General features: G+C 37.1%; 1 protein-coding gene across 3 annotated transcripts in view; it reads left to right on the top strand.

The window, feature by feature from the left end:
• The window catches only part of AFF4 (AF4/FMR2 family member 4), an 85583-nt gene that overhangs the window by 19951 nt on the left and 49363 nt on the right, over nucleotides 1-16269 (top strand). For 2 of the 3 annotated variants that reach the window (XR_002832006.1, XM_006100168.3), the window contains exons 2-6: nucleotides 2193-2284; nucleotides 2701-2827; nucleotides 5152-5946; nucleotides 7003-7047; nucleotides 10848-10934. Coding sequence is in view for 2 of the 3 variants with exons in the window: in XM_006100168.3 (XP_006100230.1) it covers nucleotides 2705-2827; nucleotides 5152-5946; nucleotides 7003-7047; nucleotides 10848-10934 (1050 nt within the window). In the remaining variant the exon portion in view is untranslated. The remainder of the gene's footprint in view (nucleotides 1-2192; nucleotides 2285-2700; nucleotides 2828-5151; nucleotides 5947-7002; nucleotides 7048-10847; nucleotides 10935-16269) is intronic. The other variant, XM_006100167.3, reaches the window with a different exon arrangement.

Here is a 16269-nt window from a genome sequence, read left to right as displayed (position 1 = left end):
CAATTCACCTAGTTCTCTTCCATCAGGATGAGAATTCTCTTTTAAAAATCTCATGTAATACTCCAGGGGTTCCACAGTTCTGAACCCAGCAATCTTCCCACCTGCGTGCCTGTGCCTGACAAGTTTTCTTTTCAAAATTCTTTTATCTAGAAGTCCCATAGGTTTTGTTGTGATATAGCAATTTGCTAATTAAAAAACAACAACAATCCTATTTTAGTACAATAGTTGGCATGTATCCTGAGGGATATGCGATAAAATAGTTTTTGTACTGCAAAGATATATTTTAAATTAACTCATTTAAATTTTATGTACTTTTAGGAGCGCTCAGATTACTGGAATGATTGCTTTTGGAAAACTTTATTTTACCTTAGGCAGAGATATTGATGTGAAAATACAGGAGAGAAAAAATGGAGGCTATAAATTAGATGCGAAAATAAGTCAAATCAGAAAAAAAAATTAGAAAAGAAGAACTACAACTGGGATATTAGTTCTTTTAAATAATCAGTTAATTTAGTTCTGAGCTTATTTTTAAAAAATATGTATTTTTATTGATTTCAGAGAGTTAAGGGAGAGGGAGAGAGAGATAGAAACATCAATGATGAGAGAATCATTGATTGATTGCCTCCTGCATGCCCCACAGTGGGAATTGAACCATAACCTCCTGGTTCATAGGTCAGTGCTCAGCCACTGAGCCACACCGGCTGGGCAGTTCTGAGCTTCTTGGCATTTTGTTAAAAGTTGGATGACTTTCACTGTTTAAGAAAAGAAAACAAAGTTTTTTGTAACTATAGGAGGGATTTTATTTAGGAAATCGTACCTATTTTTGCCATAAATGTACAAATATTTCTTGCATGATTATTTCAGTGCTGTTGAATACATAAAATTAAATCATAGTTTAAAGAAAGCATTTCTGTTCTCTGATCTTTCAGGAATTGAATTTATGAAATGTAAGGAAATCATTAGTTAACATGCCCCTTAAATTCTCAGATACAAATAACTTTGTATGTTCCAGCACTATAGGTTAAGTCAAGAGGTCTAATAGTATTTGAAACTTGATTGTTAGTGATATACAATTATTAGTTGTTTCAAGTGAGCTGGAGGATAATATATGGTCTTTGGTTTTATTCTCTGAATACTGAAGTGTAGATGTTGTATGGTATTTATCATACACTTTTTGTGGTTCTGTATGGTGCTAAATACTAGGAGACTGAACAAAGCACACACTATTTCCATACCTCAAAAAACTTATATTCTTTTCTAAGTTTATTAGAAAAATGTACAAATAAGAAACAACTTGAATATACATTTGGAACCCTTAGAATACTTTTAAAAATATTAAATGTAAGGTACTAATTATGCAAATCAGAAAGGTTTATCTTTGAATGTTGTACTGTTCTAACCACTTATAAAAGTCCTCAAGAGTATGTTGGCTTTGCTGTCCATTCTAATTTTACAATTAAATTTCCCCCAATCTTTATGGACTTTAATTTTCCGATTAGGTTTGATTTATAAATCATAAGTCTAAAAATCCTGCACATAGTATAACTTGATTTTTACCTTTGGCTTCCAACAGGACTTTTTTTTTTTTTTTTATCAAAACCAGGACAGCCCTAGCTGATTTGACTCAGTGCATAGCACGTCGGTCTGTGTAGTGAAGGGTCCTGGGTTCGATACCAGTCAGTGCTGCACATGCCTGGGTTTCGGGCTTGATCCCCAGTAGGGGACATGCAGGTGGCAGCCAGTCAAGTGATTCTCTCTCATCATTGATGTTTCTTTCTCTTTCTCCCTCTCCCTTCCTCTCTGAAATCAATAAAAATTAAAAAATAAGTAAAACTAGGACAGGTGGTTTAATCTAACTCCAGGGAAGAGTGTTGCAGAGTCCCTGGTAATTCCTTGTCCCAGGGTTTGAAAACCTTTTTCATTATCTATTTAACCAAAATCCCTGCTGCTATAAATAAACTATTTTCCTTAGTCTATTCTTAGTGAAAAGACACCGTACTGTCATGATTATAGAAATGACACCCTCGTTTTTCCCTTCACCATAAAAGTCTTTTTCTTTTCCAACACAATTTCAACTACTGTTACTAACCCAAGTTAATTTTAGATTCTATTGCTGAAAGCCTCAGTTTTGCCATTTATTGAGGTGTTAATTGAAATATTAATGTATTTAGAGCAGAAATGTCGTTTTTTAGGGAATCTAGAGCAACAGCAAAGCTGAGGTCAAACTGCCATAAGGATGGACACCAAGGAAGCTGTGTTTGGGACAAAAAGAAATCAAGATAAGGTAGATGTAAAGTAGAGACAAGCACTGGACCTTGGGGAGAGAGGGTGGTAGGTGGGAGTGGGTTGTATGCCTCTAATGACAGAGAATAGTTAAGAGTTCTGAAGAGGAAGCCATGGAAGGCTTATAGGAAACATTAAGGATTTGGGTTTAAGTATTACCTTCCCTCTGAATGTGTAAGTTTTAGCTGACTTTTAGCTAGCAGAATACTTTAAAAGTTGATAAGGTTAAGTGTTTCAATGGGGTGGTATTAATTGATAAAATCATTGCCAAAACCCAACTTCAGCACTAATGCCTATTATTATTTGGAAGGTGAAAGGGAATCTACGTTTGAAGCATTAAACTGACAAAATCAGTAGAGAAGTTTTGATTTTTCCTTTTCCTTTTTGTGATATAAAGATTGTGTTTTTTCCCCGTAGCAACATGAACCGTGAAGACCGGAATGTGCTGCGTATGAAAGAACGGGAAAGGCGGAATCAGGAAATTCAGCAGGGTGAAGACGCCTTCCCACCTAGCTCTCCTCTCTTTGCTGAGCCATACAAAGTTGTAAGTTGTCCTTCTCTGAATGTTTTTCCCCCAATACTATGACATTTTAAAAAATTTATTATTTTTTAATCAGAGAGGAAGGGAGAGGGAGAGAGAGAGAGAAACATCAATGATGAGAGAATCATTGATCGGCTGCCTCCTGCATGCTCCCCATTGGGGATCAAGCCCGCAACCTGGGCATGTGCCCTTGACCGGAATTGAACCTGGGACCTTTCAGTCCTCAGGCCGATGCTCTATTCACTGAGCCAAACCGGCTAGGGTGATACTATGACATTTTTGTTTTTAAAATGTTTAAGCTTGAATTTTTGTATTAGATAAGAGTTATCATGTATACCATTTCCTCTGAGTGGAATGTATTTTGTTGGGGTACTTTTATTGGAGTATAACGTGCATACAGAAAAGTATACAAATTGTGTTATAGCTAAAAGAATTTTCACAGCATGAACAACCTGATAATAATCACTATCTAGATCAATAAATGGAGTATTATGAGGGCCCTAAAGTCATTGTCATTGCCCATCTCCCCCTCAATTGCTATCCTATAATTTTGAAAATGTGATCTGGATTAGCTCAAACATTCATGTCTGTATTCCTGGCTCTACTACTAACTTTGGGCAGATGTTTCACCTTTTTAAGCCTTAAGTTAAAATTTTGTGAATCAATCTTCCTAGGTTCTTTGGGTTTGGGTATAACATCAATCAAAATGAGTATATTTCATAGATTCTTTGTTTCTGCCTATTCTGTTACTTGGTTAACTAAGTTTCAGTGACTTATTAGTATGTTTGAATAAATGTATTTTCAGTATCAATCTGTTTCTTTTGCTATTGTCACATACTAAATTCTCTGATTTTCTTTCTAATGTATTAATGCTTAATTAACAATATCAGATTTAGAGTAAAGCATATTGTCAGAGTTGTTCAATAAATGGAACCAATTGCTATTTTTATAACTACCATTGTGCTTGATTTGGGATGACATAAAACACTGAATGGTACCACTTCTGATGACTCTAATGTAGCTGTAGTGGCCACTAATATTTGATTTGGCTTTGGGTTTCATTTGAACTATTTTTACATTTTAATGACATATTTTATATAATAGCTATAATACAATGTATAGCAGCAGTAATGACCATTATTGTCATAGTATGAGATTGAGAAGTGTGTTAGACTTTTTTCTGATGAAATATAAATGTAACAGCAAAAAATAAAAATAAACAAATAAATAAATAAATGTAACAGCATATCCTGGATTTACCCTTAGAACATTTAATGTTTATGGAAATTATATGAGATCTATAAAAGCCATGCATTCAGAGCTTTTAAGGATTTTCTAATAAAGGCAGTTACACTGACATGATTTATATGAGTATAACACAAAACCTGAGATTTGAATTAGTAATGAAAATCATACTACCATTTATTTTGTAATTACGCTGTAATGAATTGGATTTTTCTAATCTTGATATTGTCTATAAGTTGCTGTATATTTAACTCTCTTGTTTAGTAGGGATCATACTGATTTTCAAAGATTTAAAGTCTTTATTGATTCATGCCAACCACAAAATAAAATAGTAGTGATGTAATTGGTAGACTTTCTTTCTTCCATGTGTATGAATGTGAAAGAGTCCTAAAACTTGGATATATCTTGGGCTTTCTTATTATCCAAGACTTGAAGTTTAAAGTATGTACTATTGACTTCAAATAGTGGAGCATTTATTGGTCAGAATTAGTAGTTAGGATTTAAAACTTACTTATTTATTCATTTAAATTAAATTTATTGGGGAGAATTTAAAACTTTTACCAGTGGATTTTCTGTGCTTAATTTGTTGCTGGGACTTTTCTTAATTTGATGAGTCAAAGTAACAGAGGAATTAAAATTTAAAAAACAGTAGTTGGGTATAACTTGTTTCACTAAATTTTTGAATTATTAGGAATATAATGTTTTTCTAGACTGCCAGTGTATGACTAATCTGATGACCTGGAATTTAATTACATAAAGGCAGATTACTTTTCCTGTTCTTGAAAAAATTTTCAGTACTGTGTCAGTATATTTATTGGTGAAATTTGTATTTTTCCCCTCCTTGAACCTATTATATATACTTCTCAGTGTCCTATAGAATATTAGTGTTTTAGCATGAATGTTTTTCACTTTCAGTGCATTGTTTTCACTATAAAAATTATATATTTGGAGTTTGCTTTGAGTTGTTAACCTTAAGATATGATGAAAGACCCTTTCCATTTGAAGTTTGGAAAGTCACTTTAGAAGCATCTCTTATTTCAAGTTATACTAATTGTATAATTATATTTTACATTTCTTTGTAGACTAGTAAAGAAGATAAGCTATCAAGTCGTATTCAGAGTATGCTTGGAAACTACGATGAAATGAAGGATTTCATAGGAGACAGATCTATACCAAAGCTTGTTGCAATTCCCAAGCCTGCAGCACCACCGACAGCAGATGAAAAATCTAACCCAAATTTCTTTGAACAGAGACATGGGAGCTCTCATCAGAGTAGCAAATGGACTCCTGTAGGACCTGCACCCAGCACTTCTCAGTCTCAGAAACGGTCCTCAGGCTTACAGAGTGGACACAGTAGCCAGCGGACCAGTGCAGGTGGCAGTAGTGGCACTAATAGTAGTAGCCAGAGGCATGACCGTGATTCATATAGCAGTAGTGGGAGCAGTAGCCGGAAAAAAGGCCAGCATGGATCAGAACACTCCAAATCACGCTCTTCCAGCCCTGGAAAACCCCAGGCTGTTTCTTCATTAAGCTCCAGTCATTCCAGGTCTCACGGGAATGATCACCATAGCAAGGAACATCAGCGTTCCAAATCACCTCGGGACCCTGATGCAAATTGGGATTCTCCTTCCCGTGTACCTTTTTCAAGTGGGCAGCACTCAAATCAGTCTTTCCCACCTTCATTGATGTCAAAGTCCAGTTCAATGTTACAGAAACCCACTGCCTATGTACGGCCTATGGACGGACAGGAGTCCATGGAACCAAAGCTGTCCTCTGAGCACTACAGCAGTCAATCCCATGGCAACAGCATGGCTGAATTGAAGTCTAGCAGCAAAGCACATCTCACCAAGCTGAAAATACCTTCCCAACCACTGGATGTAAGTCACACATTTAGAGCTTTTAACATTGTGACTATGTGAAACAGTTTACCATGAAATTATGGTTGAACTTGAACTGTCTCTTTGTTTTAATAGTAAGGAATGTAAAAGTTTAAAAGAAGACTTGTGATTGACTTCCAAGTAGATCCATAGAGCTGTTAGCTTTGCCCTCTTGTGCAGTAGAAAAAATATCATTCATGTTTCAAACATTAAAATGATGAGTTGGTTATAGAATAAAAGTATGATCTATGAATATTTTAGATTTCCTACTGGCCAGGTGGCCTGGTTGGTTGGAGTATCTTCCCATACACCAAAAGGTTGTGGGTTCCATTCCTGGTCAGGGCACATACCTAAATTGGAGGTTCCATCCCTGATCGGGGCACACAGATCTCTCTCTTTCTCCCCCTCTCCCCCTATTCTCCCTTCTCTCTCCCTCTCTTCCTTTCTCCCTCTCTTCTCTCCCTCAAATCAATAAACATATCCTTGGGTGAGGATAAAAAAGAAAGAAAAATAAAGATAATGTTTGTAGCTAAAAATGACAGCTCATAGCTTAAAACAGTGGGGTTGGGGTCAGGTATAGGTAAAATGCTATGTCGAGAACATTCAAAAATTTTTCCTGTAGCCTTAAAAAATTCATTGTTCTTGACAGTTGCCATTCTAATTACTCCTCTGGAGAGAAAAAAAAGTGGTAATTCTTTCTTCAAACAATATGATCCTTAGAATTTTAAATTTTTTTGGCAAATTGTTTATCTGAAAAATTACATTTAAAAATAATTTCTAATCTAAGTATGAGAAAGATATTCTAAAGTTTTTGAAAAATAAAAAGTTTTTAAAGTCATGTACAGTTTGGTGATTAAGATATTTTTAGTTTTTGAGAAATTTTGTATTTAAGAAAAGTAGTCCAAGTATTCTAATAAGTGTTCTGATGTGGAGTAGAGGGAGCATAAGTACTTCTCTAAGGTTTGTTTCTAATAATGTTATTGAATTTGTACAACAAATGATAAAATTCTAATAGTAAATGACTTCAAATCTAATGTGTATTTCTTCTTTCCTAAGGCATCTGCTTCTGGTGATGTGAGCTGTGTGGATGAAATTCTTAAAGTAAGTTGTATGTTTTCTTTTTAATAGGCTCAGCTCTCTTATTATGCTCTGCCACTCTCCTACCCTATTTACCCCTTTATTTCACAAAGGATCTGAAGCAACAGATTGCACATGTGTAACTTGATTATGTCCATAAAAAATAATTGACTCTATTTATTATGCTTATATTCATACTTAGGTTCTAAATCACTTGGTTTGTTTACTATTTGTCCTCAAAGAGCAGTTTTTGTTTTTAAGTAAAACAAATTTCAGTCTTAACTGTTGGCCTTAAAAAGAGGAAGGAACCAAATATAACTGTACTTTTTCTGGTTTATCTGTTAATTTGAAGTACTAAAAAAACTCGATAGTTATCAGTCAAACCATCACATTGAAAATAGCTTGCTTTGTAATTCATCTGTACACACTGATCAAATCCTACACTGAGAGACCTCCTCTGAATACTGCATATTTTGAGTGTTTAATAGAATGTTTAAAAGTGACATATGACCAAAAAGTATATTTCTCCATGGAGAAAAGAAAAAGAGGAAGTCCAGTGATGTATCTCAGTATCATGGTATATTTTGTATATAAATATTTGAATTTTTTGACAAGCTGGTCACCTGAATAATTACATTTAAAAATTATTTCTAATCTAAATATAAGAAAGATATTTTAAAGCTTTTGAAAAATATAAAGTTATTTTTCACTCATACTTATGAGTGACAAAATGACTGCTTTTGACTCAATAGAGAAAAACCGTCAGAATCATATTACTTGTACTTTTTGCAAAAGCTCCTAAATTTTTATGTCTATAGTAGCATTTCAATATGGATACTTTTGAAAGATTACTTGCATTGGTCACTTTCACTTTATTCCCTCTTTCTTTCCTTTAGTCCACTATAATCTCTCTTTTATCTCTACCATTTTGCTGAATCTGTTCTGTAATGTCATTGGGGACTTCATTTGAGTTCTCTGCTCTTTCAGCTGTTTGAAAGAATTTTTATTTTTTTCTTCCTTGACTGTTGTTATGCTTCATTGTTTTTATTTCCCATACACTTTTCTTGTCTCTCATTCTCTGCCTTTGGGGAACCCTGTGTCCTCTCTTACCTTTTAAGTATGGGTGCATTTTCTAGCCTCTCCTCTTCATTTTGCTCATTTAGTTGTCCTTTTCTCCTTTTTTTGGCTTTATATATTAGACAGCTATTCAGTCTTTCTCTTCTGCGTTGGTCTCCTTTAGGTTTTGGTTTATGTTTCTTAATTGTTTTTTTTAGCTGGGTCTCCATTTAGATTTCTCCCTGCTTCAGACGCAACATGTCTAAATTTATTAGATTTCCTTCCATTAATAGTACCACCATTCTCCCATGCTTATAAGTATAGCATTCTAATAACCTCTCATTTCTTTCTCTCATGTTCTATTTAATCACAAACTACATGTAGACTTTGAAAATTCATTGAAAATATTCATTTCCTTTATTTCCATTTCTGCCACCTTGAGCTTCAATAATTGCAATGTACAGTCCTCACTCTGCCTTTCTGCCTTCAGTCTCCCTGCTCATCTGTCTTCTGTATTGCTACCAGGTTCTTTGCCTCAATCCTTTTATCTTCATAAATTAATATACTTCCTAGAAATTTTCAGTGGCTCTCTAAGGCCCATACAAAGAATAGTGCCCAAATTTAACATTCCAGACCTTCCATAGGCCAGTCCTAACCTCTCCCACTACAGATTAACCAAACTGGTTTCCCTAAGCCACACATGTTCTCTTTCTTTTACCTTTTTTAAAGAAAACTTTCATGGAATGTGTCTCTCCTTCCTCTTAAGTTATATATAGATTCTGTTTTTTATTAGAATCCTAATGAAATTCTTCTTCCCCCTTTATCAGACCAACAGAGACCACAGTACTAAGCTTTTTCCTTTGCTTCTCACATAGTGTTCATTTTTCAGTTGCCAAAGTCTAAGGGAGCATATATCCTTTCCCTAAATCCTCAAAAATGTATGGCATTCTAATACCTAGAAGAAATCTTAGATTTTTTTATATTTAATTAATTCCTTTCATATTATTGATAATTCATTCTGCATTTTTATATATTCAGGGTGGCATATGGCCTTGGGTGTAATAAGTGCTCAGTCATTTGATGGTGGATTTTCTATTCAGGGTATTTTGGTAGTTGAGGTGTAAAATGCCAACACTGAAAACCTGGGGTATATGATTTTCTGTTTTCTTCCCCCTTCCCTATGTGCAGTGGGCAAGGAACTTCAGGTCTGAATTCCCTTCATGTTTTCTTGATATTTGTAGTCATGCTGTTTGTTTCTAGGAACAAACTTAAAGAAAAAAAATGTAATCTAAAAGCAATATGTGTTCACTATAAAAAAAGGATTTATTAATTCAAGTCTTACTAATTGAACACCTACTATGTATCAAACACTGGGGATACAGTGGTGATAATAATGATACTGTTGCATCTTTTGAGCTGACATTCTAGAGCAGGATGTAAGAAATCAACTATATAATATTTCAGTAAGTGAAATGCTATTAAAAAATAAAGCATTGTAAGAAGGTAAAGAGCAATTACAGGGCAGGTGGTGATTCTAGAGGTTCAAGTAGTAAAGACTGTATCAAATTCCCTTGTCCTTTGTCCCTTCTGTCATTCTGTTGCCCTAAGGAAGCTATTGTTAACTATCTTCCAGAGATTTGTTTCATATATAAACATTTAATAGGACATAGACTATGATTTGTGTTTGTTACTTAGAAATATACTGTGGACATCATTTCATGTCAGTATTTAAATTTCTTATTTTACTGTCTGCTTGGTGTTCCATTGTATTGATGTCTGGTAATTTATTTAATTATTCCTGTGTTATTGGACATTTAGGTTGCTTCCATTTTTTTAGTGTGAGCTGCTTGAACATGTGTCTTTACATAACTATGTGGGTATAAGCTATAAGGTAAATTCTTAAAACTTATACCACCTTTATTATATTTTCTCTGTATACTGATGGTTTAGTTTGAGCTAAATGCCAGACTAAAACACTCCCTCCTTATTCCATGTCTGATACCTCTCTCTCCCCTGGTCCCCTAACATTCACATTGTGATCTTATCCAAACCTCCACTTGGACATACTTGGCATATGATTTAGACAGCAGGTATTGAACAAAATCAGACTTATGGCCTTGCTTGTTTGTCTTCTTGCTCATGTGCTTTTGATATCTCTTTTCTGATTTTCCTGACCAATATTTCCTATCAATGAATAGGCTCTGTGGCCAGACATCCTAGGATGAAATTCTGTGTTCATTACTTACTAAATGTGTGATCTTGAATAAATAACTTAATCTTTGTGCTTCAATTTCATCCTACATAGACTTAGGTTAATAAAGGTATCTACCTCATAATGTGATTGTGAGCACTATGTGAGTAATAGACATGTAAAACACTTAGCAAAATGTCTGGCTCATTACAGGTACACAATGTTGGCTACTTTTATTATTATCCCCTCCTCCCACTCCCACAGCAAGCTCTTCCTCAGTAGCATTTTACTGTGTGCCTTGTATTTGACTACAGGGCTAATTTCTGTAACTATTCACAAGGTTATATCATCTTAACTCCAAGCTCCTTGACGCCAGAGAGTGTATATTATTTATTTTCATATTACCTACCTGATAGTGCCTTGCACACAGTTGTGCTTAATTAATATTTATGATTAAATATGTATACCTTTGGAGGAACAATCATGAAATCAGCATTTATAATACAGATCTGGATTTTAGCTGTGTAATTTTTATCCTTGACCTGGTTGAAAACAAACTGTAATAATTACATTTCAGGAGATGACGCATTCATGGCCTCCCCCTCTAACGGCTATTCATACACCATGCAAAACAGAACCTTCCAAATTTCCTTTTCCAACTAAGGTAAGTAAATAAAATGTATCTTTGATACTGTAAGAAAACTCTTAATGGCTTGACTAAAATCATATGAATTCAAAATTGTCTTGCCATTCCCATTCTAGTCAGAGTCAGACAATAAACGAGAATAAACAGATAAGTTCAGCTAGTGATAACTGCTATGAAGAAATAAAACCAGATAGTAGAATCAAGAGTGATTTAAATTGAGAGGTACTTTTTTTTTTTTTTTAAGGCAATATGAGGAAGAAACTTTTAAGTTTGTTGGCAAACTCTTTTGGTATTCTAGGCTACAGGCGGTAAGGTCTTCTTAAACTATTGTCTGAGAAACTCCTTTCCATATGACATAGAAACCATATTTATGTTGTATGGAAAAGGCTCCTCAGACAAAAATCCCAAGCTCAACTAAAATCTAACGTATACAAATTATACAAGAATACATTCTCCTAGTGTAGTTTGATTAGGACTTCTAATAATAGCCTTCCTCAGTTCTGCCTCCTCCATCTCATTCGAGCTCCTTTCATACATAGCTTTGTAAGACTTTTCATATGCATTCACATGCATATTAGTAATCATATTACATATAAGCATTTTCTCATTTCTTTACAGAATTATTGCTTTGTATTTTTAATCACTCAGAAATAGGTCTTAGAGACTTTTCCTTGTTATTACACATATGTATTATCTATAGATTATAAATAGATAATATGTTACATATAGATGTATTTCACTTTTTAAAATTGCATCCATAGTGTAAATGTACCTTATTATTTAGCCATTTTCCCTTTATTATTTAAGTTGTTGGCAAGTTTTCATTTCTATAAACATTGCTATAGTGCAGCGGTTCTCAACCTGTGGGTCGCAACCACTTTGGCGGTCGAACGACCCTTTCACAGGGGTCGCCTAAGACCATCCTGCATATCAGATATTTACATTACGATTCATAACAGTAGCAACATTACAGTTATGAAGTAGCAACGAAAATAATTTTATGGTTGGGTCACAACATGAGGAACTGTATTTAAAAGGCCAGAAGGTTGAGAACCACTGCTATAGTGGCTATCTTTGTGCATGCAGGTTTCTTTTGGATAAAAAGCAAGAAGTAGAATTACTGAGTATTGAAAGTATATGATTAATATATACTCTCAAATTCCCTCTGAAGTGATTGTATCAGTCAGTGCTCCCACTTGTATTCCCTATTTTTCCTCATATGCACACTCCCATTTGTTACTTTAACCACCAATCCTTTGGGTGAAAAATGGCATTCGATTTCCTAGATTGCTAGTAAAGTTCATCTTTATAAATTTGTCATCCATTTGATTTCTGTATGGATGAATTTGCCCACATCCTCTACCCTTAGGGTTGCATCTTTCACCTATGAGTTTTAGGAGTATTTCTTTTTTTATTTTATGTTGTTTTGTTTGAATTGTGGAATCTAATATTTCCTTTTACTACATGTTGCAGATATATTTCCCAGAGTCCTTTTAAGTTTTATGGTCTAGAAGTTTTAATTTTGATGAATAAATATACCTTTCTTATAGCTTTTGCTTGTTAATATCTTTTTAAAGAACACTATTCATTCCCTAGAATTATAAATATATCCTCTTATTTTTCTTTTAATGTGATTGCAATTTTGTTTTCTATGTTTATATTTAGCCCAGTTTATTTTTGTGAATGATGTTACATAGAGATATAACTTTCTGCCCATATATGTGCCATACCACTCTTTTACTTTTTTTTTTTTAAATCTTCACTCAAGGATATTTTTTCCATTGATTTCTAGAGAGAGTGTAAGGGAGTGAAGAGAGGGAGAGAGAGAGAGAAACATTGATGTGAGACAGACACATAGATTGGTTTCTTCCCACACATGCCTCTCCTGGGGCTAGGGAATCTTGACCGGGAATCCAACCCACAATCCTTGGGTCTGAGGGCTGACATTCTAACCACTGAATGTCAGGGTACTCTTTTTTTTTTTTCTTTGATAATCCTCACCTGAGGATATTTTTCCATTGATCTTTTAGAGAGAGTGGGAGAGGGAAAGACTGGAGAGAAACATCGATGTGAGAGAAACACATCGATTGGTTGCCTCCTGCATGTGCCCGGGTCAGGGAGGAGTCTAACCGTGGTATGTGCCCTGGACTGAAATTGAACCTGGGACCCTTTGGTCCACAGGCCATTGCTGTATCCACTGAGCAAAACTGGCTAGAGCCAGGGTACTCTTTTTCCTTTTTTTTTTTTAAAGAAAGGTCTCTCTCTCTCCCTCTCTCTCTCTCTCTCTCTCTCTCTCTCTCTCTCTCTCCCCCCCCCCCCCATACACACACACACACACACACACACACACACACACACATATATATCTGTGTGTACATATGTATTTATTGATTGATTTCAGAGATAAAAGGAGAGGGAGAGAGAGATAGAAACATCAATGATGAGAGCGAATCATTGATTGGCTGCCTTCTGCATGCCTCTTACCAGGGACTGAGCCCGCAACCTGGCCATGTGCCCTTGACCGGAATCCTTCAGTCCACAGACTGATGCTCTCTCCACTGAGCAAGACTGTCTAGGGCCACTCTTTTACTTTTTAAATCAGCTTTTACATAAAAATCTGCACATGTTTTTAATATACAGTTTGAGTTTTGATAGATGTATGCACCTTTGTAACCACCACCCTAATCAAGAATAAGCCTGGCTTGTGTGACTCAGTGGTTGAGCATAGATAGACCTATGAGCGAGGAGGTCCCGGTTTGATTCTGGTTGGGGCACATGCCTGGGTTTTGGGCTCCATCCCCAGTGGGGGGCTTCCAGGTGACAACTGATCAATGATTCTCTCTCATCACTGAAGTTTCTATCTCCCTCTCTTTTTCTTCCTTCATCTCTGAAATCGATAAAAATATATTTAAGAAAAATAATTAGAACATTTCCATCACCCCCAAAGTTCCCTCATGTTCCTTTGCAGTCCACTTCACACCTACACCTGGCCCCACACAATTGCTGATTTGTTTTATGTAATTATAGATAAGTTTTGCTGTTTCTAGAATTTCATTTAAATGGAATCCATTCATTATTTACTTCTTTTGTATATAGGGTTACCTACTTTTGGTCAGCATATACTTTTGGAATGCTTCCATGTTCTTGAATATATCAGTGATTTGTTCCTTTTTATTTTTGACTTTTTATTTCTGTTGTATGAAAATACTAAAACTTATCCATTCACTTCTTGGTAAACAATTGAGTATTTCCCAGATTTGGGCTATTAAGAATTAAGTATAAACATTCATTTACAAATCTTTGTATGGATAAATACTGGGTCATATGGTAAAAAATAGAATTACTGGGTCATCTGATGATTGCCTATTAAATTAATACTAAACTGAAAACTATTTTCAAAAGTGATTGTATCACACTCCTGTTTTCCCCCACATCCATTCCCCAGCAGTGTATGGTAGTTTTTGTTCTCCATCCGTGCCTATATGTGGTATTGTCAGTCTGTTTAGATTTAACCATTTTACTGGGCATGTAGAGATATCTCATTTTTGTTTTAATTTGTATTACCCTGATGATGAATGATGTTGAACTTCTTTTCATGAGTGAATTAACCATTCTTTTTTTTTGAAGTGTCAGTTCAAATCATTTGTCTTTTAGGTGTGTGGTGGTGGTGGTGGCAGGGTTGGAGGTGTTTGTAGTTTTTTTTTTCTTATAATGTCTTTGGTTTTGGTATCAGGGTAGTACTGGCTTCTTAAAAGGAGCAAGGAAGTATTCCCTTATCTTTACTTAAATAGATTTTGGAATATTATTAATTCTTCCTTGAATGTTTAATATAGTTCAACAGTGATACTATCTAGACCTGGAGAGTTCTTTATTGGAAGTTTATAAATTACAAATTCAATTTTTTTGTTAGATATAGAACTATTCAGATTTTTTTCCTTATGTGACTTTTGGTAATTTTATTTTACCTAAGTAGTCAAATTTATTGGCATAGATTTATTGATAACTAGAGGCCCGGTGCATGAAAATTCATGCACTGAAGGGGGGGGGGGTCCCTCAGCCTGGCCTGCCCCCTCTCATAGTCCGGGAGCCCTCACGGGTGGGAGGTGACCTGGCAATCAGGGGAAGGCAACGCCCATCACACCTCTACTTCTGCCACTGCTGGCAGCGCAAGCCTCGGCTGGCCCCGTTTACCTGAGCCTCAGGCTGGCCCTAGGCGGCTGGGCAGCTGCTATCCAACGCTTGCCTGCGCCTCGGGCCGGCCCTGGTCAGCTGGGCAGCCACCATCCGAGGCTTGCCTATGCCTCGGGCTGGACCTTTGCGGCTGGGGGTCTGAGGGGACTGGGAGACTCCGGAGGCAGGCGCGTGGCAGGGCTGAGGAGACTGGGTGCCGCCATCTTGTGGCTGTGGGCACTGCCATCTTTGAGGGAGTGGCAGTCAATTAGCATATTCCCTCCTTATTGGCTGTGGGCACTGCCATCTTTGTGATGGTGTGAGGGTCAATTAGCATACTCCTGCCTTATTAGATATGATGACTAGGGGCCCAGTGCAGTAATTCGCGCACCTTGAAAGGAACTGTGGGCCATGAGGCTGTGGTGGGCACAGAGGTGAATCTTAGCCTGTCCTCCGTGCCCCTGCCCAGCCCCTCCTGCCGCGACCCCTTGGCCCCCTGTCTGCCAGCAGCCCCACTCCTGCTGCTGCCGCTCCCACATGCTGACAGTGTCGCCCCGCTTACACCCACTGACGGTGCGGAGCGATTGGGGCCGGTGCCAGCAGTGGGTGCGAGCAGCGGCTGCTGCCCTTTAGGAGCAGGGGGAAGAGGAGAAGCCCTCAGGGGCAATCGGGACCGGCAGCCACCACTCGCACCCACTGACAGCGTCTAGTGATCTGGACGGGCACCGGCAGCAGGTGCGAACATCGGGCGGGACTGCAGCGTGTGGGAACAAAGAATTTTCAGTAACCACCAGAGGCTCGCCCCGATGACAGCGACTGGCGCCCCACCTTGGTCTGGCACCCCCACTCACCTGCTCCACCATCCCCCCATGGCCAATGCCCACCATGTTCCATGTGCGCCCCCAGGTGGTCAGTGCACGTCATAGCTACTGGTTGTTTGGTTGTTCTGCCATTTGGTCTATTTGCATGTTAGGGTTTTATATATATAGACTAGAGGCCCGGTGCACAAAAAATTTGTGCACTCGGGGGGGAAGGGGGGGTCCCTCAGCCCGGCCTGTGCCCTCTTGCAGTCTAGGACCCTCGGGAGATAACGACCTGCTGGCTTAGGCCTGCTCCTGGGTGGCAGAAGGGCAGGCCCAATCCCTAGGTGCAGCCTGGTCGGGCTCAGAGCAGGGCTGATTGG

Source organism: Myotis lucifugus, unplaced genomic scaffold (genome assembly GCF_000147115.1).
Source record: "Myotis lucifugus unplaced genomic scaffold, Myoluc2.0 scaffold_300, whole genome shotgun sequence".
NCBI lineage: Eukaryota > Metazoa > Chordata > Mammalia > Chiroptera > Vespertilionidae > Myotis > Myotis lucifugus.
This window is presented reverse-complemented; position numbering and strand designations above follow the sequence as displayed.